The 27,039-nt window shown below is 43.7% G+C and overlaps 1 protein-coding gene across 15 annotated transcripts in view; it reads left to right on the top strand.

The window, feature by feature from the left end:
* The window catches only part of DCAF6 (DDB1 and CUL4 associated factor 6), a 1,246,835-nt gene that overhangs the window by 966,030 nt on the left and 253,766 nt on the right, over nt 1–27,039 (top strand). For all 15 annotated transcript variants that reach the window (XR_008888854.1, XM_056557692.1, XM_056557704.1 and 12 more), the window contains one exon: nt 14,256–14,412. Coding sequence is in view for 14 of the 15 variants with exons in the window: in XM_056557692.1 (XP_056413667.1) it covers nt 14,256–14,412 (157 nt within the window). In the remaining variant the exon portion in view is untranslated. The remainder of the gene's footprint in view (nt 1–14,255; nt 14,413–27,039) is intronic.

The raw sequence follows: 27,039 nt of genomic DNA, 5'->3' as shown, positions 1-27,039 counted from the left end.
TGCCCCCGAGAGAATAGTGTGTGTATCGCCCTCCCAGTCAAGCATAAATTTAGGTTTGGCATCTTGTGGTGGAGAGTTAAAGTGTGCATACAGCAGAGAAAGTAAACCCGACATTCCAGGGGAATATAACAAATGTAAAAGAAAGAAGTGGAGTGGCTCTTGTTCTTACTACAACCAAAATAGACCTGGGCTGCCCAAGCTGTACACCTCTACCCATGGTGTACCAATAATAGATAATTAAGCAGAAAGATTATTGGGGCTCAAGGTCAAGGATTTGAGGACACTGGTGTATATATAATAATTAATTGATTTATTCTAATATAATAAAAAGCTATACAGTGATACCAATAATACACAGGGCCCTTGTGTAATTATGGTGATAACTGTAAATGGTTAAGCAAACAATATGTATATAAAAATTAATAATAATAATAAGACCACCTACAATGTAAATAGAAATAAATAAGAAATAGTCTATAGCAGCAAATGGCAAAAAATCCAATATTCAGTTAATCCTGCAATGAAAACATCCAAAAAGATTGTCCAACAGTCATTAATGTAATCACTGGCAACTGTGCTGCTGTCACCTATAGCAACAGTGAGAGATACCACTCACAGCGTTCTGTGTGGTCTCATGTAAGTTTTCAAGGACAGTCATCAGCCACTTTGTTTCAATATGGGTGACAAAAAATTAATGAATGGCACAAGAAGCATCCGGCATGCATAGATAGTGGATCTTAAAACAGTTAATAGTTGTTACTAATTGTACTTTTATGCTCACCGCTCTGCTGGTTAAGACAGGGACAGGTTCACTGTAGTGTTGCTCGCGAATATTCGCAATTCGAATATTATTCGCGAATTTCGCATATTCGCGAATTCGCGAATTTCGCGAATATAGCGCTATATATTCGTAATTACGAATATTCGTTTTTTTTTTTTGTTTTTTTTTTTTGTTTTTTCACAGTACACATCACAGTGATCATCCCTCTCTGCTTCCAGCTTGTGTGGTGTAAAGAAGGCTGTAATACTACTGTGTAAGACTGCCGTGCGAAAATTCGCATATGCGAAAATTAGCACATGCGAATTTTCGCATATGTGATTTTTCGCGTATGCTAATTTTGTATATGCAAATTTTCACATATGTTAATTTTCGCATACGCGAATTTTCGCATATGCGAAAATAAAACGAGGAGATAACGAATATGCGAATATTCGCGAATATATGACGAATATTCGTCCATATATTCGCGAATATTCACGAATTCGAATATGGCCTATGCTGCTCAACACTAGTTCACTGCTCTGACATCGATCTGTGTGAAGCAGGTATCAAGTTCTTTATGGAATGCTGCGATCTCCCCTGCAGTCTTTTTACTTTCACTTTGTTCAGATCGTCGGTGCCTCTCTCAGCAAGAGAGAACGTCGCCTGGAGACTCGGCCGATTCCTAGGTTGGCGGCATTTGGGACCCACCGCCACCTAAACGCTGCCAACCTAGGAGTCGGCCGAGTCTCCAGGCGACGTTCTCTCTTGCTGAGAGAGGCACCGACGATCTGAACAAAGTGAAAGTAAAAAGACTGCAGGGGAGATCGCAGCATCCCATAAAAAACCTGATACCTGCTTCACACAGATCGATATCAGAGCAGTGAACCTGTCCCTGTCTTAACCAGCAGAGCGGTGAGCATAAAAGTATCTCATGTTACACAAATATCACTTGCTGCAGGAACTGGCTACAATTAGTAACAACTATTAACTGTTTTAAGATCCACTATCTATGCATGCCGGCTGCTTCTTGTGCCATTCATTCATTTTTTGTCACCCATATTGAAACAAAGTGGCTGATGACTGTCATTTAAAAATTACATGAGACCACACAGAACGCTGTGAGTAGTATCTCTCACTGTTGTTATGGGTGACGGCAGCACTGTTGCCAGTGATTACATTAATGACTGTTGGACAATCTTTTTGGATGTTTTCATTGCAGGATTAACTGAATATTGGATTTTTTGCCATTTGCTGCTATAGACTATTTCTTATTTATTTCTATTTACATTGTAGGTGGTCTTATTATTATAAATTTTTATATACATATTGTTTGCTTAACCATTTACAGTTATCACCATAATTACACAAGGGCCCTATGTATTATTGGTATCACTGTATAGCTTTTTATTATATTAGAATAAATCAATTAATTATTATATATACACCTGTGTCCTCAAATCCTTGACCTTGAGCCCCAATAATCTTTCTGCTTAATAATCTATTATTGGTACACCATGGGTAGAGGTGTACAGTTTGGGCAGCCCAGGTCTATTTTGGTTGTAGTAAGAACAAGAGCCACTCCACTTCTTTCTTTTACATTTGTTATATTCCCCTGGAATGTCGGGTTTACTTTCTCTGCTGTATGCACACTTTAACTCTCCACCACAAGATGCCAAACCTAAATTTATGCTTGACTGGGAGGGCGATACACACACTATTCTCTCGGGGGCACAGTGGAGAGACTGCTGTGCCGCCATTAGCAGGGGCAGCTGGCAAGTCTCTGCTATAACATATGTCGGTCAAACGAGGTAGGAAGAAATCGCGTGCCCCTAGAAAGTGTAGAAGGATAAAATTTGTCTTGCTCGAAATAGCTCCTTGTCAGGTACAGTGCGTCGATGTTTCAGGTCAGCCAATGTAGGGAGGGATCGGCCAGTGGAAATGTCATTTAAACAAGTTATTTTATGCGTGTGCTATCAAAGAAAGGAAGAAGGAGTAAGGCCAGGTGTAAAAAATGGATTATGTAAGAAAGGGAGAAGCGGAGAGGGAACAGATTGCAAGGAGAACTTGAAACGAACCCGATGCCAGAGATAGAGAGCATGCAGGACCACCACAACAGAGGAGGGAAGGATAGCAGAGATAGGTGATGTAGTCCACATTAACGCAGGTAAGGAGTAGGGAGCAATCAATGATTTTTCCAAAGGGACCCATCTGGGAGCATCATCTGTAGTATGAATAAGGGTAAGTTGGGCTATACGAGCAGCGTAATAGTATTTAAGTAAGTTTGGTACAGAGAGCCCTCCCTGCCGCGAATGGTAATACATAACAGCCCTTCCAATCCTTTTATACGACCAGAGATAGCACGCTGGAGGGAGGAAAGATCAGACTTTAAAACTGGTATAGGGAGGGTCAGAAAGAGATACAATAGACGGGGTAATAGTACCATTCTCACCACATTTATTCTCCCTACCCATGAAATGTAGGGATAGTCCCATTTCTTGAGGTCAGCCCTCAAGGAGCGATACAAAGTGGTGTAATTTACCGAATATAAGGTAGATAATATAGGGGTGAAGTGAAGCCCCAGGTATGATAGACCTGAGGAGGAGTCCTTAAACCAAAAATTCAGGGAGATGAGGTGTTTAGTTGTGGTAGGTACATTACAATATAGGGCTTCTGATTTAGAGGAATTAATACGAAGACCTGAAGCACTTGCAAACTTATCTAAAATGTGCATCAAGTTGGGGAGGTGAGAGGACTAGTGACCGTCATTAACAGTTCATCGGCAAACAAGCTACATTTATAGTCATCATCCCCCACCCCCCTAATATCAACATTATTGCGGATTTGTACCGCCAGAGGCTCCATAATCAAGGCAAAAAAGGGCCGGAGACAATGGGCAGCCTTGACGTGTGCCACGGTTGACAGAGAGGGGCAGTGGAAGGTAACTTGAGGTAGGCTTGTGGAGTGGAATAAAGAAAATGTAAGATGGAGATGAAAGGGCCACTAAAACCGAATTTGTGTAACACTGCGAACATGTAGGGCCAAGAAACAGTGTCAAAGGCCTTCTCAATATCAAGTGCCAAGGCCACTAAAGGGGTGTTAGTGGCTGCAGACCACTGGATAAGAATAACAATCTTGCGTACGTTGTCAGGGGCTTGTCTACCGGGGATAAACCCCACGTGGTCTACATGAACCAGGGTGGGAAGGAAACGATTGACCCTACGTGCAAGGATGGAGGTAAGTAATTTAGAGTCTAAATTGAGTAGCGAAATGGGTCTATAGTTGGCTGGGTTCAAGTGGTCCCTATTAGGCTTCGGAATGACTGTTATGTGGGCATCTAGAAATTCCGGTGGAAGTGTGCGGGACTGGAGTATGGAGTTGAATAATAAAGTAAGGTGGGGGGGTCAGTAAGGTGGATAATTTTTTATAATATGCAGCCATAAAGCCGTCTGGCCCAGGAGATTTCCTGAGCTTCAGTCTCTTAATAGCATCTGTCACCTCCTCTGCAGTAAAGGGTGCGTTAATAGAGTCTCTGGCGTCAGGTCCAAGCTTAGGAAAGGAAATAGCATAAAGAAAAGAAGAGATAGCAGGGTCAGTAGTAGAATGGTGTGAAGGGGCTGAGTAAAGAGAAGCATAGAAAGAGTGAAATGCTGCATAAATTCTGTCAGGATTAGAAGTGCGAACTCCTGGACGGACCTACAGTGAGTGTACTTTGTTGAAAGTTGTGGTGTTGCGCAACATATACGCCAATAGCCGGTCTGGTTTATTAGCAAAACGATAGTAAGTAGCACCTGTCCAGCGCATTGCCTTCTCCACTTCACTAGATAATAAAGCGTCTAGTTAGGTCTTAGTGTCTTTGATTGCTTTGTAGAGATAAAGTGAGGGGGATTGTTGGTGCGCAAACGTAAGCCTCGTCAGTTTTGCCTCTAGAGCCAATCTAGCGGCGGATCTGTCTCTTTTTATACCAGAGGCCAGGGAAATAATACGGCCTCTCATGTAGGCCTTATGGGCCAGCCAAGTCCAACAAGGCCCGAAGGCATCCGTCTGCAACTGCGCTCGTACTTGTGGTATTGTAAGAAGTGACTCATTAAGTCTATATCTAAAGGGAGTTGTCATTTTAGCCAAGCTTTTGCCCTTCTGCTCCACGGGAGGTTTTTGTCCTCCCTGAGCTCGCCACCACTAGATCGTGGTCCGACCAAGAGGATGGGACATGTCTAGCGTATAGAAGTCTAGGGAGCAATTGGGTGGTGGCGAGTATCCAGTCTATACGTGTATAGGAGTGTTGAGAAGGAGAATAGTAGGTGTAAGCTCTCACATAACCATTATGCTCCCTCCACACATCTGCCAAACTGCGCTCAATAAAAAGTTACATTTAATTTCTTATTGTCAATGGAGCCCAACAACATCACAAAATGGCTATCAGGATCTATCAGCGAAGTTTCCACACAAAAATGAAAGCTATCTCGTAAGAGAGTAATAACCCCTCTACTTTTAGTGCGGAAAGTGGACATATAGACACGGTGGAATGACCGATGAAAAAATTTTGGAAAGGATGTTAACGTGTAATGGGTCTCCTGTAAGCACAATACATCCGGACCCAGTCTCATAAAATCTTTGAACCTTCCCCCTCTTCACTGGGGAGTTAAATCCCCTAACATTGTGGGATATCACAATACACAATGTGAAGAATTATGACCTCTATAGATGTAGAAGGAATACAGGGGAAGGACGAGGACATAATATAAGCATTGGCAATGCCAAGAGATGTATACTTGCACCATGCAGGGAGTTGAGCACCAAAGATGTACCTAGGTGAACACAAAACAAACAGACAAAAAATTGTCCATGAGGTAAAGATAATGAGGGATACATTGTAAAGATCCCAGCATGTAGCGTCTCAGGTCGGCTTAGGAGGTGTGCGACATCGACCAGGTTGATTCCATAGGCGGGTGGGGCGTCGTGTTCTCTGGGGCTGGGGCGGCAGATCTACAGCAAGGATTTCCAAGGCTTCCTGCAGGGTGCGGGTCAGGTAAGAACGGCCATTCAACTGAAAGGACAGGGAAAATGGGAACCCCCACCAGTATTTTATCTGCTTCTGGACCAAGGCTAGGGTGACTGGGCAGAAATCCCGCATGCGAGCCAAAGTGGAGGGGGCCAGGTCGGAGAACAGCTTAGCAGAGGGTAGCAAGCCCGGCAGCTTAGGTAAATCCCTGTCCGCAAGCAGTAACACATCACGCACCTCCGGATAATGCAGCTTAAGGACAACATCTCTAGGGAGGTCTGTGTTCTTAGGTCGTGGCACAGCCCTGTGGATCCTGTCAAAGCGGAGCAGCTCGGGTTCCAAATGGGCTGCCAGCTCATAGAAGAGATCGGTAAGGTCAGTGAGGTCAGTGAGGTCAGTCATAGATTCCGGCAACCCTCGTAGGCGCAGGTTAGCCCTCCGCGAGCGATTCTCCAGGTCCTCCATTTTGAGGGTAAGGGCCTCCAGCTTCTGGGCCTGATCATCTATATCCTGGCCGTCCGTATCGATCGCATCCACCAGATTGTCTATTTTATATTCGGTGTCCGCCACTCTCTGCGACAGCTCCTGCATCTGTGCTGTAAAGGTAGCCACTGCTTGTGCAAGTTCTTTTCTAAAGAGAGTTTGGATATTGCAGAACATCTCGGCTGGCGTCAGCTCCGTGCGCCGGGACTGGCGTTCATCATCCGAGTTCTCCTCAGACATGCGGCGGCCATCTTAGATCGGGTGCCAGCCTTGAAGATATCCGGGATTGATTGTGATAATCCCTGGGAAAGCGGTTGGAGCTCCTTCCGGGCGGACCGGGAGGTACTCATATCGAACCAGGTAAATGTTCCGTAGCGTAGAAGCCGTAAAACAGCACTGAGTGTGGCTTAATGCAGCAGCCGGCACGAAGCTCACATCAGTTGCGACCGCCTCGGTGAGCCGTGCACATGCGCCATAAACATAATGAGCTGGCAGCCATCTTGTTTTAGGTGACAATATTCAGTGTTATATGCAAAGCCATGTTTTTCTGAAACCATTAAAGATACAGATGTACAAACTAGTGTGTATAGTTACACTGTGAGCTACACTCATGCATGTTTGTTTGTTTGATTGTTGTCAGTCAACCATATGGTTCAGCGGCGATATTGAATAATGTAAATATCACATGCCTGTAATTGCCTTATTGTTACATTAAAACTCATAACATTTTGCCCAAAGGTAGAGCCCAGTGCTATGCATAATCTGTTGTGACATAAAGGTTATAGGTCATATGGTCAGGCAGCCATCTTGGTTTGTTTGCGAAGCACAATATTCAAACATCTGTATTTCTGCAACTGCTGTAAATACAGATGTATAAATTGTTGTATATGGTTACACTGTCATCATGTTTATTATTTGTTCATTTCAAGTCAATTGATCACATGGTATGTCCACCATGTTGTATTGCACAATATTCTATAAACATATTCTCTGAAACCATTTGTTAGAATCATTCAGAATCTAACATATATGTATATATGTCCAGGGCTATCTTCTGTACCATGTTTGTTATAGCAAGTTCATTTGCATAATCAATATGCAATCCAATGAGCCACTGTATTAACCCCTTAAGAACCAAGGGCATACAGGTACGCCCTGATGTCCTGGTACTTACGGACAGGGATGCCTGCTGAAATCATTCAGCAGGCACACCGTGCAAACCCCCTAGTCGGTGATCGGCCTGATTTGCCGGTCAGTGCTGTAAAGGTAGCCACTGCTTGTGCAAGTTCTTTTCTAAAGAGAGTTTGGATATTGCGGAACATCTCGGCTGGCGTCAGCTCCGTGCGCCGGGACTGGCGTTCATCATCCGAGTTCTCCTCAGACATGCGGCGGCCATCTTAGATCGGGTGCCCCTAGTCGGTGATCGGCCTGATTTGCCGGTCAGTTCTGATCGGCGAATCACGGCTTTTCCGGGCTGATCAGATCTCTGGTGACCCGATCGCGCAGAAAACAGGGACCATCATAAAAGAGAGGAGTGAGGTGGCAGGGGTGCCACCTCCTCCTATCCCCTGCCAGGTCAGATTGGCAGGTCAGGACAAGGCGGGGGGGGGGGGGGGGTTACAGTTTAGATCCCCCGCTCTGCCCACCCCTGTAAGTCCGGGCAGAACGGGGAAGATGGCAGCAATGGCACTGGTGTGTACTGCTGGTGTTGTAGACAAATACTGTTTTAAGCAAACTGGAGCGCATTGTCCCCCCCCCCCCCCATAAGTGCATACCACATTCGTACATCTAAGTGGTGTACTATTTTGTTCCTGTTAGTCTCAAGGGCCTAGATACTGGGAAAGGTCAGCCAAAAGTACACACCTGCTGGTGTTGTACACAAAAATACAGTTTTAAGCGTACTGGAGCGCATTGTCCTCAGAGTTCCCCTCACTCAGGTTTGTGGAACAAACTGTGGCAGAAATTTCTATAACTTAAACGGCCCCCCTTTTAAATCCACCCTTGATGACCTTGTCACATATAATACTACCTCTTTTTTGACAGCACTTTTATCACAGATTTTAGTGTTTTTTGAAGTTTGTGTTTTTTGTACTAGTATGTTCTGTAATCAGGGCTGTAGCTCTGATGAGGCAAGTGAGGAGATCGCCTCAGGTGCACTGTTGCAAGGGGGTGCAAGGGGGGTCCAGCACACTTTACACTGAGACATAAATTCCTAACCAGGTTGCCAGGACACTCTGGTGGGAAATATGGCGCTAACATTTTTTGATTTTTCTGCCCAGGCCTGCGTACCTGTGAGTCACAGTCGTGCAGGCTAGGCGGAAGGGAAGTCTGTGTGCAGTGCTGGGACGTGTGATACTACAGCTCCAATCCTCTTGTATCCTCCCACTCCTGTGGAGCAGCTCGGGAATCTCCCTGTTCCCTCAGCAGAATGATATGGATGGAGGGAAGATGCAGATGTTGCTCCTTCTCTTTTGAGCCCTCTAGTGCACCCACAAAGACCTTTACATCCACATATGAGGTATTTCCTTACTCAAGAGAAAATGGGTTACAAATTTTGTGGGGCTTTTTCTCTATTTACCCCTTGTAAAAATTAAAATATGGGTCTACAAGAACATGTTAGTGTAATTTTCGCCTCCATTTTGCTGCTCTTCCTTTGAAACACCTAAAGGGTTAATAAACCTTTCTGAATGTCATTTTTAATACATTGAGGGGTGCAGTTTTCATACTGGGGTTCGTTGAGGGGTATTTCTAACATGAGGACCCTCAAATTCACTTCAAAACTAAACTGGTCCCTGAAAAATTCAGATTTTAAAATTGACATGAAAAATTGGAAAATTGCTGCTATACTTTGAAGCCCTCTAATGTCTTCAAAAAGTAATTATTTTCTTTATGGAACACAAAGTTCTGTGCTGACATCATGAGCACAGTGCTCTCTGCTGACAAGTGGTACATTGAGCCTTAACACCCCACAGTAAAGTTGGATGAGAAAATGAAAAATTTTACTTTTTTCACTAAAATGCTATGTTAACCCAAATTTTTCATTTTCACAAGGGGTAATAGGTGAAAATGTCCCCCCAAATTTGAATCCCCATTTCTCTCAAGTAAGCAAATATATCATATGTGGATGCAAAGTGATCTGCGGATGCACTAGAGGGCTCAGAAGGGAAGGAGTGACATTGGGCTTTTGGAAAGCGAATTTTGCTGAAATGGTTTTTGCGGGGCATGTCTCATTTAAGAAGCCCCCATAGTGCCTGTACAGCGAAAAACATCCCACCTGGCAACTATTTAGGAAACTACACCCTTCAAGGAACATAACAAGGGGTACAGTGAGCCTTAACACCCCACAGGTGTTTGACGACTTTGCGTTGAAGTTGGACATGAAAATGAAAAATGTAATTTTTTTAACTAAAATGCTGATGTTACCCCAAATTTTTCATTTTCACAAGGGGCAATAGGGGAAATTGTCCCCCAAAATGTGAAACCCCATTTCTCTGGAGTAAGGAAATACCTCATATGTGGATGTAAAGTGATCTGCGGATGCACTAGAGGGCTCAGAAGGGAAGGAGCGACATTGGGATTTTGGAAAGCGAATTTTACTGAAATGGTTTTTCTCATTTAGGAAGCCCCCTTGGTGCCAGAGCAGTGAAAAACACTAGCATACTATTTGGGGAACTAAACCCCTCAAGGAATGTAACAAGGGGTGCAGTGAGCATTTACACCCAACTGGCGTTTGACAGATCTTTGTAACAGTGGACTGTGCAAATGAAAAATACCATTTTTAATTTTCACAGACCACTGTTCCAAAAATCAGTCAGTCACCTGTGGGGTGTTAAGGCTCACTATACCCCTTATTACATTCCGTGAGGGGTGCAGTTTCCAAAATATGTTTTTGCGTTTATGTCAGAACCGCTGTAACCAGCAGCCACCCCTGTGCAAATCACCAGTTTAGGCCTGAAATGTACATAGTGCTCTCTCACTCCTGAGCCCTGTTATGTGCGGCGCAAAGCATTTTACGTCCACAAATGGGGTATTTCCGTACTCAGGAGAAATTGCGTTACAAATTTTGGAGGTCTTTTTTTTCCTTTTACCTCTTATGAAATGAAAAGTATGGGGCAACACCAGCATGTTAGTGTAAAAAGTAAAACAATTTTACACTAACATGCTGGTGTAGACCCCAACTTTACCTTTTCATAAGGGGTAAAAGGAGAAAGAGCCACCAAAAATGTGTAGCGTAATACCATGGAATACCCCATAATAACCCATGGAATAACCCGTAATACCCCATATGTGGCCCTAAACTGTTGCCTTGAAATAGGGGGGCTCTGAAGTGAGAGTGCGCCATGAAGTTCAGGGCTCTGAAGTGAGAGAGCGTCTTGCGCATTTTAGGCCTAAATTAGGGATTTTCATAAGGGTTAACTCACAACAAAAATACTGTAGGTCAGTTTTACCCAAACAGGTTGCCTCCAGCTGTTGCAAAAATCCCAACATGCCTGGACAGTCAATGGCTGTCTGGCAATACTGGGAGTTGTTATTTTGCAACAGCTGGAGGCTCAGTTTTGGAAAAACTGACGTACAAGATGTTTTTAATTTTTATTGGTGGGGGGAGGGGACGATAGTGTAAGGGTATAGTGTATATGTAGTGTAGTGTAGTGTAGTGTTTTTAGGGTACATTCACACGGGGGGGGGGGGCTTTACAGTGAGTTTCCTGCTGCAGGGGAAAATTTGAAGCTGGAAACTTGCTGGAAACCCCTCACCCATGTGAATGTACTCTTTGGATAGGGGATAAGATGTCTCAGAGCCGGAGTACCCCTTTAAGAACCAGGACGCAAGGGCGTATCCATATGCCCGTGGTCCCCAACAGGTTAAGGTAAAAAATGGGTCCATCCTAAAGGGGTTAAATCTAGAGATATACAAATTAGTCTGTAAAGTTACTGTGCTGTAGAATCGCAAATGTTTATTTTAAGTTATTTGTCCATATTATATCATATGTCAAAGCCACATAGTGTTCTGAAAAATCGTAAGGAAGAGGTTAACACAACACCTTCAGTGTTTCCCTGATCTTATCAGGAGCTGTCAGCTGTTTTATGACTATTTCTCTGACCTACTCATGAAACCATGTAAAGTTGTACATTCCACAGTGAGACTCTAACTAAGATTAGGAAGTTAATCATCTCTGGCAGCCAAATTGGATTGCACAATAGTCTACATACATAGTTTTCATTGAAATTGTTCATCAGAAAAATGAGAAAATTAACACACATGTCGACAATAACTTTCTCTACCATAAAGGGTCAAATAGATTGTATGCTACAAAGAAGTTGCACTGGACACCTATTGTTTTTGCTCAGATTGTTATTTTTAATATTATTATTCAGCCGCAAATTTCAAATGCTTATATCTGCTGCACTGTAACTCCAAAACTCTTGAGACTTTGCACAGTGGTAGACCCATGAGCTTTGCATAACCTTGTGTGATATAAAGGTCATAGATCACATGGTAAGGTCACCATCTTGGTTTTTGTGTCAATTTTGCACAATATTTCAAAATCTTCTTCTTTGGAACCGCTAAAACTACAGGTATATAATTTGCTGTATGTGGTGACACTATTGTCCTGAGTCATATTTGTTCATTATAAGACTTTTGGTCACATGGTGTGGCCGCCATATTGGATTGCACAATATTCTACAAACCTCTTCTTTTCTGAAACCATTTGTTAAAATAACTTATAATTTGGCAGACATGGCCCCGGGTGCCAAATGCTCTAGGTACGCCCCTGGCGCAGCGAGAGGTCTGGGTACAAAAAGAAACAGGAGAGTCATTATAGGCAAGGTGTTACAGGGATCTCGCCCTGCGCATAATTTCTTCCTTAACTTGATAGTGATGCACTCTGCAAATGACACCCCGGGCCTGGACGGATCGGGAATTTTAGCCTTTAGAGCCCGGTGTGCCCTGTCCAGATCAAGTGGCGTGTCTTGTGGTTTTTGAAGAATTTCATTGAAAAGCTTTTGCAAGACTGAAGAGATGTCTTGAGGAGGGATCAATTCAGGCATTCCTTTAAGACATATATTATTCCGTCTATTCCAGTTGTCCAGATCATCCAGATGGTCTATCATGGTGGATTGATGAATGGAGAGGGACTTGGTTCTGTCATTGAGAGAGTGGAACTGAGCAGCCACCGAAGAGCGAAAGTCCTCCAGGTCATGAACTCTACGTTTCAGTTGCGACACATCCTCCTTGGTAGGTTTAAGATCCTGGTTCCAGGAGGCACGAAGATCAGAGGAGAGTGTCAGTAAATCAGATTTAGTAGGGAGCAAAGCCAGCAATGCTTGGAGCTCAGGGAAATTCTGGAGAGTGGTGGCGGCAGCTTCAGGTGTAGGCAGGCCCGGAACCGGTGTGCGGGCAGGTTGGTCAGGTAGGCAGTCCGCATTTCTGGGGCGACGATGAGCTCTCCTGCTCTCTGTTGGGGTGTCGTCAGAGGAGGAGTGGTCCACTCTGGAGTGATGAGAGGGGCCCAATTTACTGGGAGTGCGAAATAAGGTCTTTTTTAGCAGGGGGACCAGCTCCCCAGTAGTCAGGGGGTCGCTGTCTGCAGCCGAGTCCTGGGACCCTGGAGGAGAGTCAGAGTCCATCTCTCCAGCCCAGTCCAGCACATTTTGGGCCGGGGGTCCCGCAGCTGTGGCCCGCACTGAGGAGCAGGCGTGCAGGTGGCATCATGAGAGGGGGAGAGGGAGGCAGGGGGGGGTCTCCCTAGGCCTCTTATCATTAAGTGGTGGTGGTGTGGCTGTAAAACCAGGAGGTGGGGGGCCGTGTTGTATCTGAGCCATCCCTTTATGCAGGGGATCTGGCGGTACTGGTGAAGTAGAAGTACTCACAGGCTATAAGAGTGTGGTGGTCTGTGTTTCCCCAACCCCCCCCCCCCCCCCCCCAGGAGCAGTCGTCAGCTGTGGTCCCTCTGCTGGTTGTGAGGCCAGGGACCGGGGGGCAGAGGGCATGCTGCAGTCTGCGGTGGAGTGCGGGCCTCCCCGCTATGCTGTGGTGGGGAACGCACTGAGGAGGCTGCAGTGAGGCGCACGGTTCCAGTCATGGAGGTTGCGGCAGTAGACGCGCACACAGCGGCTCCGGAGCTAGAGTCTTCCCCATCAGGTGAGGAGGGCCAGTCCTCGGGTGCATTAGTGGACAGTGCTTTCCCCGGCAGGGACACCAGGCACGCGCTCCATGTGTGTCTCCGGCAGGAGTAAGGAGGCGGGCGGAGCCTGGTGTAATGGAGGCTGTGTGGCGGAGGGCCGCGGTTCCTGTGGCGGGATCAGGGGGCCCCCTAAATCAGGCCGTGATGGTGCCAGGAAGTTCCTCGGACATAGCGGCAGATGGTTTGCGGTGCTTGTTGCCTCTCCTGCCTCCCATAGCAGGGCGGGTCACCTCTATAGCCGTCGGCCCCGCAGGAGTTCCTAAGCAGTGCTGCTCATACCTCCCGAGCCAAGACACGCCCCCCTCCCAGGTGTGATTTTTATATTGCCCACACCTGTTACGTTCCCCAGGTGAGTTTAAAGGAACATCACATGCTTGAAACAATCTTATTTATCCACAATTTTGAAAGGGTGCCAATAATTTTGTCCAGCTCATTTTTGGAGTTTTGTATGACATTATGTCCAATTAGCTTTTTTTTTCCTTTTTTGGTTAAGTTCTAATACACACAAAGGGAATAAACGTGTATAGCAGCAAAACATGTGTTACTGCAATCCATTTCTGTGAGAAATACTTAATTTTCTTGAATTTCAGGGGTGCAAACAATTACTGCCATGACTGTATATAACTCTTTCCTCATGTTTAAAATTACCTATCATTTTAACCCTGCCCTTTTGTTTTCAGTGCCCAGTATCTAAAGAGCAGTATTTTAGTATAATTAACATATATAATGACATGAAAAAAATAAGATAAAAATACAAATAAATTAAACCTACTTCTCTATATTTACTAATCTGTATTTTGTTTGTCTTTCTATTTTAATTACAGATCAAAGAAGCTGGGTTTTGGGGTAAGAACTTTGTCATAAGTGGTTCAGACTGTGGTCATATTTTCATCTGGGATCGGCATACAACTGAGCATCTGATGCTTTTAGAAGCAGACAATCATGTTGTAAACTGTCTTCAACCACATCCATATGACCCACGTAAGTAACAGCAATGAAAATATAGGGAGTGCAATACTGTCTTTGTTTTATTTTAGAGGAAACTTTATTTATTTAGAAAAATTATGACTTGAAAACCTTAGATTTTTTATTTATTTACTAGCTGAGTACATGGCGTTGCCAAGATTTTCCTTCCTTATCCTTGTTGGGGAGGCAAATAAACAAAGGAGGAAGCTTTTATCCTTGATATCTCATCCTCATATATTGTTGTCATAATCCAACCCCATATCCCGACCTCATATCCCTTTCTCATATCCCAAGGAAAACAAGGAGCCTCCAAGGAGGTGACGGACATCAGGAGGCGCTGGACACACTCGGAGGGTAAAATCAACTTTAATCACCCATCATGCAACGCGTTTCACAGATTATCTGCTTCATCAGGCATACTCAGGTGAGTAAAAGCATACTATATATAGGGAACTGGGTGGTTAGCCCTCCAGGTGAGCCAAGGAGGGAATTAACCCTCAAGGCTCCACTGGAGGGGAACCACCCAGTATACAAAGATACACATATGAATAAACAGAAAAGGGGGAAAATTTCACATATGAACAATACATATAGAAGGGAACATGTATAAAAAGATATATAAAAAAAAAAAATATATATATATATATATATAAATAATATGTTCATATATACAGGAATGCAGGGGTGAAAAAACACCTAGCTAACTAGCAACTATGTTCAATAAGGTAGAGTATTACACCAAAGGCAACTAGTAGAGAGTAATGATGAATAAATAATAAAAAAATAAAATAAAATAAAAAAATTTATGAAACAAATACTATTAATATAACATAGAGCATAATATATATAAAACACAAAATTATACATATTACCGGGCATTTTCTATTGTCTCGTTCAATCCTCCTGGAAATAAAGTACCTAAAGTAAAAATCCAAAATGACTCTCTATTAATCAGTCTCTGAAATCTTGTCAGGATTCGGCAGGCTGGAGGTGGATCCTCTGTGTCAGAGAGGGATTGGCGTGGACAGTGTCGGTGGACCGGTTCTAAGTTGCTACTGGTTTTCGCCAGAGCCCGCCGCAAAGCGGGATGGACTTGCAGCGGCGGTAGCAACCAGGTCGTATCCACCGGCAACGGCTCAACCTCTCTGACTGCTGAGATAGGCGCGGTACAAGGGAGTAGACAAGAGCAGAGTCGGACGTAGCAGAAGGTCAGGGCAGGCAGCAAGGATCGTATTCAGGGGCAACGGCAAGAGGTCTGGAACACAGGCTAGGAACACACAAGGAAACGCTTTCACTGGCACAATGGCAACAAGATCCGGCAAGGAAGTGCAGGGGAAGTGAGGTATTATAGGGAAGTGCACAGGTGAAGATACTGATTAAAACCCATGCGCCAATCAGTTGCGCACCAGCCCTTTAAATCGCAAAGACCCGGCGCGCGCGCGCCCTAGGGAGCGGGGCCGCACGTGCCGGGACAGCACAGACGGGGAACGAGTCTGGTAAGCGGGTCGGGATGCGCATCGCGAGCGGGCGCGTCCCGCATTGCGAATCGCATCCCGGCTGGGGACATTATAGCAGCGCACCCGGTCAGCAGGTCTGACCGGGGCGCTGCGAACAGGAGAACGCTGTGAGCGCTCCGGGGAGGAGCGGGGACCCGGAGCGCTCGGCGTTACAAATCTATTGCGGATGTGATCTGGAATGGTTTCAATAATGATTAGTTTGATGCTATTAATATCTTTATTGTGTTTTAATGTAACATGGCGTGAAACGCTATGGAGAAGAAAATTTCTGTTGATGTTTGACCTGTGTTTGTTCATGCGGGACTGCATGGCCTGAACCGTGCGGCCCACATATTGCATGCCACAAACACAGGTCAATAGGTATATGACGTATGAACTGTCACAATTATGGATACCTTTTATAGTGTAAGATAGTCCTGACTGGTTTGACTTGAAACTATTAGTACCCCCTGCAATCATGGGACAGCAAAGGCATCTCCAACGACTACAGTGGTATACCCCCGGTGTCACCTGGGGTGTAATATGATTCTTCACAGGTTGATCAAGGGGTTTTAACCGTCTGGGAGCTAGCAGATTGCGTAGATTGCTAGATCTCCGGAAAGTTACCCCTGGGTGTTGATGGAGAGAATTCTTCAAAATTGGGTCATCCTTGAGTATACCCCAATGTTTTGAAAGGATGTTTTTTATTTCTTTGGATGCACTATTATAATACGTAATAAAATTGTGTTTATAGATGTTACCCTTGTCAACCCTACTCGGATGCTCCACTGACCTGGGCTGTACTAGACTAACCTGTTGTTTGTCTTTGACACGGTTATATGCTTTGTTCAACATAGATTGTGGGTAGCCTTTTTATCGCGCAGTCCCCCCTCTGTCATCATGTTTTATTTTTCAGAAGATTTATTGATGATTTGTTTTTTATTTGGTCAGGCAGTGCACAACAGGCCATTGAATTTGTTGACCACATTAATTCCAACGATTGGGACTTAAATTTACTCTTCATCACTCTACTGACAATATTGAATTTCTTGATTTACTTATCAAGAAGAATGAGACTGGTAACATTACCACTGAAACGTTTTTCAAATCTGTTGACGTGAATAGTCTGCTCACGTTTAGTAGTGCCCATTATCCAAAATGGATCTCCAATGAACCCTACGGTCAGTATCTAAGAGTTAGGAAAAATTGTACCTCTTATGGGGATTTTGTTAAACAATCACGTATACTCCAACAAAGGTTTAGAAATAAAGGCTACCCACAATCTATGTTGAACAAAGCATATAATGGAGATGCCTTTGCTGTCCCATGATTGCAGGGGGTACTAATAGTTTCAAGTCAAACCAGTCAGGACTATCTTACACTATAAAAGGTATCCATAATTGTGACAGTTCATACGTCATAAACCTATTGACCTGTGTTTGTGGCATGCAATATGTGGGCCGCACGGTTCAGGCCGTGCGGTCCTGCATGAACAAACACAGGTCAAACATCAACAGAAATTTTCTTCTCCATAGCGTTTCACGCCATGTTACATTAAAACACAATAAAGATATTAATAGCATCAAACTAATCATTATTGAAACCATTCTAGATCACATCCGCAATAGATTTCAGGGACTGATTAATAGAGAGTCATTTTGGATTTTTACTTTAGGTACTTTATTTCCAGGAGGATTGAACGAGACAATAGAAAATGCCCGGTAATTTTGTGTTTTATATATATTATGCTCTATGTTATATTAATAGTATTTTTTTCGTAAGATTTTATTTTTTATTATTTATTCATCATTACTCTCTACTAGTTGCCTTTGGTGTAATACTCTACCTTATTGAACATAATAATTGCTAGTTAGCTAGGTGTTTTTTCACCCCTGCATTCCTGTATATTTGAACATATTATTTCTATATATATATATATATATATATATATATATATATATATATATTTTTTTTTTATATATATATCTTTTTATACATGTTCCCTTCTATATGTATTGTTCATATGTGAAATTTTCCCCCTTTTCTGTTTATTCGTATGTGTATCTTTGTATACTGGGTGGTTCCCCTCCAGTGGAGCCTTGAGGGTTTATTCCCTCCTTGGCTCACCTGGAGGGCTAACCACCCAGTTCCCTATATATAGTATGCTTTTACTCACCTGAGTATGCCTGATGAAGCATATAATCTGTGAAACGCGTTGCATGATGGGTGATTAAAGTTGATTTTACCCTCCGAGTGTGTCCAGCGCCTCCTGATGTCCGCCACCTCCTTGGAGGCTCCTTGTTTTCCTTGTGCATCTTTCGGAAGGTGGATCGGCTGCCGGCATACTTACACACAAGTTATTTTACATTGTTACACTTGGCGAGTGTAACATTCTGGGTGAGCATTGTAATTACCTCTGTTCACCCTGGTTTTTAGTGGTAATGCGCTAGGTAGCTCCCTCTCTATTCCTTTGCTGTTTCTCATATTCCGACCTCCTATCCCGTCCTCCTATCCCATCCTCATATCTCGACTTCCTATCCCTACCTCCTATCCCATCCTTATATCTTGACCTCCTATCCCAACCTCCTATCACAACCTCCTATCCCATCCTCATATCACGTCCTCATATCCCGACCCCATATCCAGTCCCCATATCCTGTCCTCCTATCCCATCCTCATATCCCGTACTCATATGCTATCCTCATATCCTGTCCTCATATGCTGTCTCCATATCCCGTTCTTATGTCCCATCCTCATATCCTGTCCTCAGGTGTGACTGATTTGTGATGAAGATTTTGTAAGCTGAAAATAGAAGGGGACGTGGCTTTGTGGGACTGGGTGTTATTTGCATAGCAGAACGATGCACAAAAAGGGTAGAGAATAAAAGGGGTGGGGCTTAAACAGTGGGAGTGTCGTTGTGAGATGGGGTTTGGCTTGCAAGCTGGACTGGCACATTCAACAGGAGATGCAGGGCTGAGCTTGTGGAGTAAGGTACTGGAAGTCCCATATACTTGCATGGGACTTGAAACAAAAACCCACCTTTTATATAAGGGTGTAGATAAGGGTTAATGTAACTATGACATATATTTTTATTTGACATATAAGTAATATGTGTACCAGATATTATTGAAATATCTCCAGCCGTACGGAAGTTATGTGGAAACATACATTTCCCTTTGATTTGCGTGGGACTTTAAACAAAAACCCCGACCCTCACAAATTGGGGTAGTTAAGAGTTAAATTAACCAGCCTATATTTTAGGTAGACATATAAGTAACATGTGATAAGTATTATCAAAATACAGTATCTCCAGCTGTTTGGAAGTTATGCAGTAACATATATTTCCCATAGACTTGTATGGGACTTTAACCCCTTAAGGACCAGGCCATTTTACACCTTAAGGACCAGAGCGTTTTTTGCAAATCTGACCACTGTCACTTTAAACATTAATAACTCTGGAATGCTTTTAGTTATCATTCTGATTCCGAGATAGTTTTTTTGTGACATATTCTACTTTAACTTAGTGGAAACATTTTATGGTAACTTGCATCCTTTCTTGGTGAAAAATCCCCAAATTTGATGAAAAAAATGAAAATTTAGCATTTTTCTAACTTTGAAGCTCTCTGCTTGTAAGGAAAATGGATATTCAAAATACATTTTTTTGGGTTCACATATACAATATGTCCACTTTATGTTTGCATCATAAAATTTATGAGTTTTTACTTTTGGAAGACACCAGAGGGCTTCAAAGTTCAGCAGCAATTTTGAAATTTTTCACAAAATTTTCAAACTCGCTATTTTTCATGGACCAGTTCAGGTTTGAAGTGGATTTGAAGGGTCTTCATATTAGAAATACCCCATAAAAGACCCCATTATAAAAACTACACCCCCCAAAGTATTCAAAATGACATTCAGTAAGTGTATTAACCCTTTAGGTATTTCACAGGAATAGCAGCAAAGTGAAGGAGAAAATTCAAAATCTTCATTTTTTACACTCGCATGTTCTTGTAGACCCAATTTTTGAATTTTTGCAAGGGGTAAAAAGGAGAAAATTTTTACTTGTCTTTGTAGCCCAAATTCTCTCGAGTAAGCACATACCTCATATGTCTATGTTAATAGTTCAGCGGGCGCAGTAGAGGGCTCAGAAGGGAAGGAGCGACAAATGGTTTTTGGGGGGCATGTCACCTTTAGGAAGCCCCTATGGTGCCAGGACAGCAAAAAAAAAACACATGGCATACCATTTTGGAAACTAGACCCCTCGGGGAACGTAACAAGGGGTAAAGTGAACCTTAATACCCCACAGGTGTTTCCCGTCTTTTGCATTTTACCTAAAATGCTTGGTTTCCCAAAAATTTTACATTTTTAAAAAGATAATAGCAGAAAATATCCCCCAAAGTTTGAAGCCCAATTTCTCCCGATTCAGAAAACACCCCATATAGGGGTGAAAATTGCTCTGCTGGTGCACTAGAGGTCTCAGAAGAGAAGGAGTCACATTTGGCTTTTTGAAAGCAAATTTTGCTCTGGGGGCATGCCGCATTTAGGAAGCCCCTATGGTGCCAGAACAGCAAAAAAAAAAAACACATGGCATGCCATTTTGGAAACTAGACCCCTCGGGGAATGTAACAAGGGGTAATGTGAACCTTAATACCCTACAGGTGTTTCACGACTTTGCATATGTAAAAAAAAAAATATTTTTTTTACCTAAAATGCATGGTTTCCCAAAATGTTTACATTTTTAAAAAGGGTAATAGCAGAAAATACCCCCCCAAAATTTGAAGCCCAATTTCTCCCGATTCAGAAAACACCCCATATGGGGGTGAAAAGTGCTCTGCTGGCGCACTACAGGTCTCAGAAGAGAAGGAGTCACATTTGGCTTTTTGAAAGCAAATTTTGCTCTGGGGGCATGCCACATTTAGGAAGCCCCTATGGTGCCAGAATAGCAAAAAAAAACAACACATGGCATACCATTTGGAAACTAGACCCCTCAGGGAATGTCACAAGGGGTAATGTGAAACTTAATACCCCACAGGTGATTCACAACTTTTGCATATGTAAAAAAATATATATTTTTTTTTACCTAAAATGCTTGGTTTCCCAAAAATGTTACATTTTTAAAAAGGGTAATAGCAGAAAATACCCCACAAAATTTGTAACACAATTTCTCCCGAGTACGGCGATACCCCATATGTGACCCTAAACTGTTGCCTTGAAATACGACAGGGCTCCAAAGTGAGAGCGCCATGCGCATTTGAGGCCTAAATTAGGGACTTGCATAGGGGTGGACATAGAGGTATTCTACGCCAGTGATTCCCAAACAGGGTGCCTCCAGCTGTTATAAAACTCCCAGCATGCCTAGACAGTCAGTGGCTATCTGGCAATACTGGGAGTAGTTGTTTTGCAACAGGTGGAGGCTCCGTTTTGGAAACAGTGGCGTGATGTTTTTCATTTTTATTGGGGAGGGGAGGGGGGCTGTTTCTCGCTGGCAGTTTGAGCTGCGGCAGAAAATTTGCCGCAGCTCAAACTTGCAGCCGGATACTTAGTGTAAACCTCCGCCCATGTGAGTGTACCCTGTACGTTCACATTGGGGAGGGGGGAACATCCAGCTGTTGCAAAACTACAACTCCCAGCATGTACTGTCTATCAGTACATGCTGGGAGTTGTAGTTTTGCAACAGCTGGAGGCACACTGGTTGTGAAACACCAAGTTTGGTAACAAACTCAGTGTTTTGCAACCAGTGTGCCTTCAGTTGTTGCAAAAGCTACAACCCCCAGCATGTACGGACAGCGGAAGGGCATGCTGGGTCTTGTAGTTATGCAACAGCCGGAGGCATACTACTTTGGCTGGGGATGCTGGGGATTGTAGTTATGCAACAGCTGGAGACACACTGGTTTGCTACTGCTACTGCTGCAAAACTACAACTCTCAGCAGTCATCGACAGCCAACGGGCATGCTGGGAGTTGTAGTTATGCAACCAGCAGATGCACCACTACAACTCCCAGCATGCACTTTAGCTGTTTGTGCAAGCTGGGAGTTGTAGTTACACAACAGCTGAAGGTACACTTTTCCATAGAAAGAATGTGCCTCCAGCTGTTGCAAAACTATAAGTCCCAGCATGCCCATAAGAGCATGCTGGGAGTTGTGGTGGTCTGCCTCCTGCTGTTGCATAACTACAGCTCCCAGCATGCCCTTTTTGCATGCTGGGAGCTGTTGCTAAGCAACAGCAGGAGGCTGTCACACACCTCCTGCTGCTGCTCCACGCCGCATCAGGTCAGTCCCTCGCCGCCGCTGCTCCTGGGGCCCCGATCCCAACATTGACGCCAGGGATCGGGGTCCCCAGCTCCCGGGGTGCACGTCCCACACCCGCTCACGTCCTCCGGAAGAAGGGCGGAGCGGGTTGCGGGAGTGACACCAGCAGCAGGCGCCCTGATTGGTCGGCCAGTAAAACGGCCGACGAATCAGGGCGATCGTGCCACCTCACCCCTGCTGGCTATGGCTGTTCGGGGTCGTCTCTGACGGCCCCGATCAGCCAGTAATTCCGGGTCACCGGGTCACTGGAGACCCGATTGACCCGGAATCGCCACAGATCGCTGGACTGAATTGTCGACATGGGGGGGCATAATGACCCCCCTGGGCGATATGCCGCGATGCCTGCTGAACGATTTCAGCAGGCATCGGGCACCGACTCCCCTCCGGCTAGCGGCGGGGGGGGGGTGTGTGGCGGGAATGGACAGGACGTACTCCTACGTCCTCTGTCCTTAAGGACTCAGAAACGGGGGCGTAGGAGTACTTCCATTGTCCTTAAGGGGTTAAACAAAAACCCCGACCCTGGCAAATGGGGGGTGAGTAAGGGTTAAATGACCTATCCTATGTTTGTTGTTGACATATTAGTAACATGTGTGCCAAGTTTCATGTTAATATCTTTAGACATACACACATTGGCCCTCATTTACTATTGCACACCCGACATGTTTTGCCAGATTCTGTGGCATTCTGTGCCAGAATTTTGCACCAGATTTTGCACCAGAATTGAAAAACTTGGCTAACTCTCCGTTTTGCTAGGAAAACCCGAAAAGGGGGTGTGGTCTCTGAAAAGGGGCGTGTTCCCGACATATTTACTAAGGTTTTCTTTGACAGCCCCGATCAGCCAGTAATTCCGGATCACCGGGTCACTGGAGACCCGATTGACCCGGAATCGCCGCAGATCGCTGGACTGAATTGTCCAGCGATCTGCGGCCGACATGGGGGGGGCATAATGACCCCCCTGGGCGATATGCCGCGATGCCTGCTGAACGATTTCAGCAGGCATCGGGCACCGGCTCCCCTCCGGCTAGCAGCGGGGGGGGGGGGGGCGGGAATGGACAGGACGTACTCCTACATCCTCGGTCCTTAAGGACTCGGAAACGGGGGCGTAGGAGTACGTCCATTGTCCTTAAGGGGTTAAACAAAAACCCTGACCCTGGCAAATGGGGGGTGAGTAAGGGTTAAATGACCTATCCTATGTTTGTTGTTGACATATTAGTAACATGTGTGCCAAGTTTCATGTTAATATCTTTAGACATACACACATTGGCCCTCATTTACTATTGCACACCCGACATGTTTTGCCAGATTCTGTGGCAGAATTTTGCGCCAGATTTTGCACCAGAATTGAAAAACTTGGCTAACTCTCCGTTTTGCTAAGAAAACCCGAAAAGGGGGTGTGGTCTCTGAAAAGGGGCGTGTTCCTGACAGATTTACTAAGGTTTCCACATAAAATGTAGTGGATTTGAGCTGAGGAAAACCAGACAGATCAGAGCATGTGTAAAAATAGCAAAATGTAGGTAAAGTGGGAAATGTAGGGAAACCTTAGTAGAAACAGTGGAAAATAAATTGTAGGGAATTAAAACCCACAAAGAAACCTACACTCCACTCTTAGTAAATGAGGGCCATTGAGTTTTATATATAGATTTAATAAAACCACTGACATTAAACTCAACCCCAGGTGGCTTCTGGACCTCTGTTGGCCCTACATTCAGTATCTGTGCAGCCTCTATAGTGGTTTTAAGAACCCTGTTTCACACAAATTCCTCTTCATCCAAGGGGCATGTGGTGTCCCGGTACCGTATTGCAAACCGTACTTTGTATGGTGGTCCCCAAAGTCAGAGTAACTACGTTCAGGCAGGGTCCCCCAGGTGGGACAGCCCCTAGTCGTCTCTCTTCTACTCTCATTCTGTAATGTTTATATATGTACATATTTAATAATAAGGTATATTTAATATAATGTATAGTATACTTACCTTGTCTAGCGTCACAGGGCCTTCGGTCATGTGACCATGTTAAATCCTCTATGGTATGTTAGAGGACCTTTGGAGGTACTTGGGTCACATGTTACCCATAATCCTGTGTGAAGGTGATTGACATCCGTATTGGACCAATTAGCACTAGTCCAACCCCTGTCCATATAAGGGAGCTGTAGCCAATTATCGCTCTCTTGGGTTGCTGCTCTCGTGGATGCCGAACTAGCAGGACGGATCTGAGCAACTTTCAAAGACACGCTAGGCCTAACAACCTAACGGCCTCAGCAGAACCTAAACCGTGAGTTCTAATCAAATCCCCGCTAAAGCTAGCATGACTACTGGACCGCAACTAATTCCCCTAAATCCAGCAGAACAGAGCATATCAATCTAAAGACTCTAAATTACTTAAGGTCCCAACCTTTGTCAATCTCCTAGAGAATTTGCATTTGTAGAGACTGTTCCTGTTGTGAAGTTGCATAAAATCTGCAGTAAAAGTTCCAACTGTTTTCAGCAAACTCTCCGGTTGTGGACATTCCATTATTCTATACCTCTCTATCGCTCTTGGGAAGGGTGGCGGTAGGACAAGCATTACAGAGGAGCCCTCACCCTGGCATCACGAATAGCAAGGGTTAATCAAACACCCTTTAGTCACCACACAGCTACATCCCATTTATAGTTTCCTCCAACCTTAGGTTAAAAATTATATTGTTGTCTCCAAGATACCAGTCATTTTCTACATTGTCTTAATGAAATCGATACTACAAATGTAAAATTCTTATGTACAATGGACGTACAAAGTTTATATACTAATATCCCTCAAACAGAAGGGGCTGAATGTATACATGAAATTTTGTGTAAAAACAAAAACTTAAGCAATCAGATGATTGCATTTTTGATGAATATTCTGGATTTTGTCCTGCATAGAAATTATTTCCGTTTTGACACCCAATTTTTTTTTTGCAAGTAGGCGGGACTTCGATGGGGTCTCCCATTGCCCCAAATCTTGCTAATATTTTCATGCATGCATTCGAGGAGAGATTCGTCTTTTCCTCCCCAGACATGGAGATTCCACTGACATGGCTATGACCAGAGGGGGTGCCCTACTAGACTTAATATTAACCAGCAGACCTGATAGAGTAACTAATGTGCAAGTAGAAGGATACCTAGGAAATAGTGACCATAATATAATTCATTATAACTTGTTCTTTAATAAGGGAATCTCTCGAGGAGCCACAAAAACAATGAACTTCAGGAAGGCAAAGTTCAATCAACTCAGAGAAGCCATTAACAATATAAAATGGGATAATGTCCTCAAAAACCAGAATACTAACATTAAATGGGAGACTTTTAAAAATATCTTAAATTGCAATATGTATATACCTTATGGGAATAAAAGGGTCAGAAATATAAGAAAACCAATATGGATGAACAAAAATGTTAAGGGGGCAATAAATGACAAAAATAAAGCATTTAAACTACTAAAACAGGACGGCAGTGAGGAAGCATTAAAAAGCTATAGAGAAAAAAGTTAAATATGTTAAAAACAGATAAAAAACTCCTTGCCAAAAAACAGAAAGACTCCTTGCCAAAGAGAGTAAAACTAACCCCAAAAAGTTCTTTAACTATATAAATAGCAAAAAGATCAAAAATGAAAGTGTGGGCCCTTTAAAAAATGACGAGGAAGAAATTATAAATGGGGATCAGGAAAAAGTAAATATATGAAAAAATTCTTCTCCTTTGTGTTCACCGAGGAAAATGAAATTCCAGGTGAAATACAGCGAGATAAGGTAAACTCCCCAGTACAGGTCCCCTGTCTAACCCAGGAAGAAGTACAGTGCCACCTACAAAAAATCAAAATAGACAAATCACCAGGTCCAGATGGCATTCACCCCTGTTTTCTAAAGGAATTAAGTAATGTGATAGACAGACCCCTATTGTTAATATTCAGGGACTCAAAAAAAGGGATCAAAAGGTGACCCCAAGAATTATAGACCAGTTAGTTTGACCTCCGTTGTATTTAAATTGTTTGAGGGTTTTCTAAGGGATGCATTTCTGGAGTATCTTAATAATAATAAATGCATGACCCCATATCAGCATGGATTTATTAGGGATCGGTCCTGTCAGACTAACCTGATCAGCTTTTATGAGGAGGTGAGCTCCAGACTGGACCAGGGTGAATCACTGGATGTCGTATATCTGGATTTTTCCAAAACATTTGATACAGTTCCACATAAAAGGTTGCATAAAATGAGAAGGATGGGGCTGGGGGAGAATGTGTGTAAGTGAATAAGTAACTGGCTCAGTGATAGGAAACAGAGGGTGGTTATTAATGGTACTTATTCTGATTGGGTGACTTACTAGTGGGGTACCACAGGGGTCCCTCTTGGGTCCTGTTCTATTTAATATATACATTAATGACCTAGTAGAGGGGTTGAATAGTAAAGTAGCAATCTTTGCAGATGATAATAAACTCTGTAAAGCGGTAAACACTATAGAGGACAGTGAACTGTTACAAATGGATCTGGATAGGTTGGAGGTTCGGACTGGGAAGTGGCAGATGAGGTTCATCACTGATAAATGTAAGGTAATGCACATGGAGAAGAAAAATCCGGGCTGGGATTATGTATTAAATGGGAGAACGCTTGGGACAACTGACATGGAAAAGGATTTAGGAGTCTTAGTTAATAGTAAATTTAGCTGTAGTGACCAGTGTTGGGCAGCTGCTGTCAAGGCAAATAGAATCATGGGGTGCATCAATAGGGGCTGTAAGGAATCCTCCTTGGGGATTAGCTCTGGGATCGTCCTGGACCACGCCACAGGATGCGATTCTTCTCAATAAACCAGCAAACAAATGCTTATAATGCAAATCT

Source organism: Hyla sarda, chromosome 2 (genome assembly GCF_029499605.1).
Source record: "Hyla sarda isolate aHylSar1 chromosome 2, aHylSar1.hap1, whole genome shotgun sequence".
Classification (NCBI taxonomy): Eukaryota; Metazoa; Chordata; class Amphibia; order Anura; family Hylidae; genus Hyla; species Hyla sarda.
This window is presented reverse-complemented; position numbering and strand designations above follow the sequence as displayed.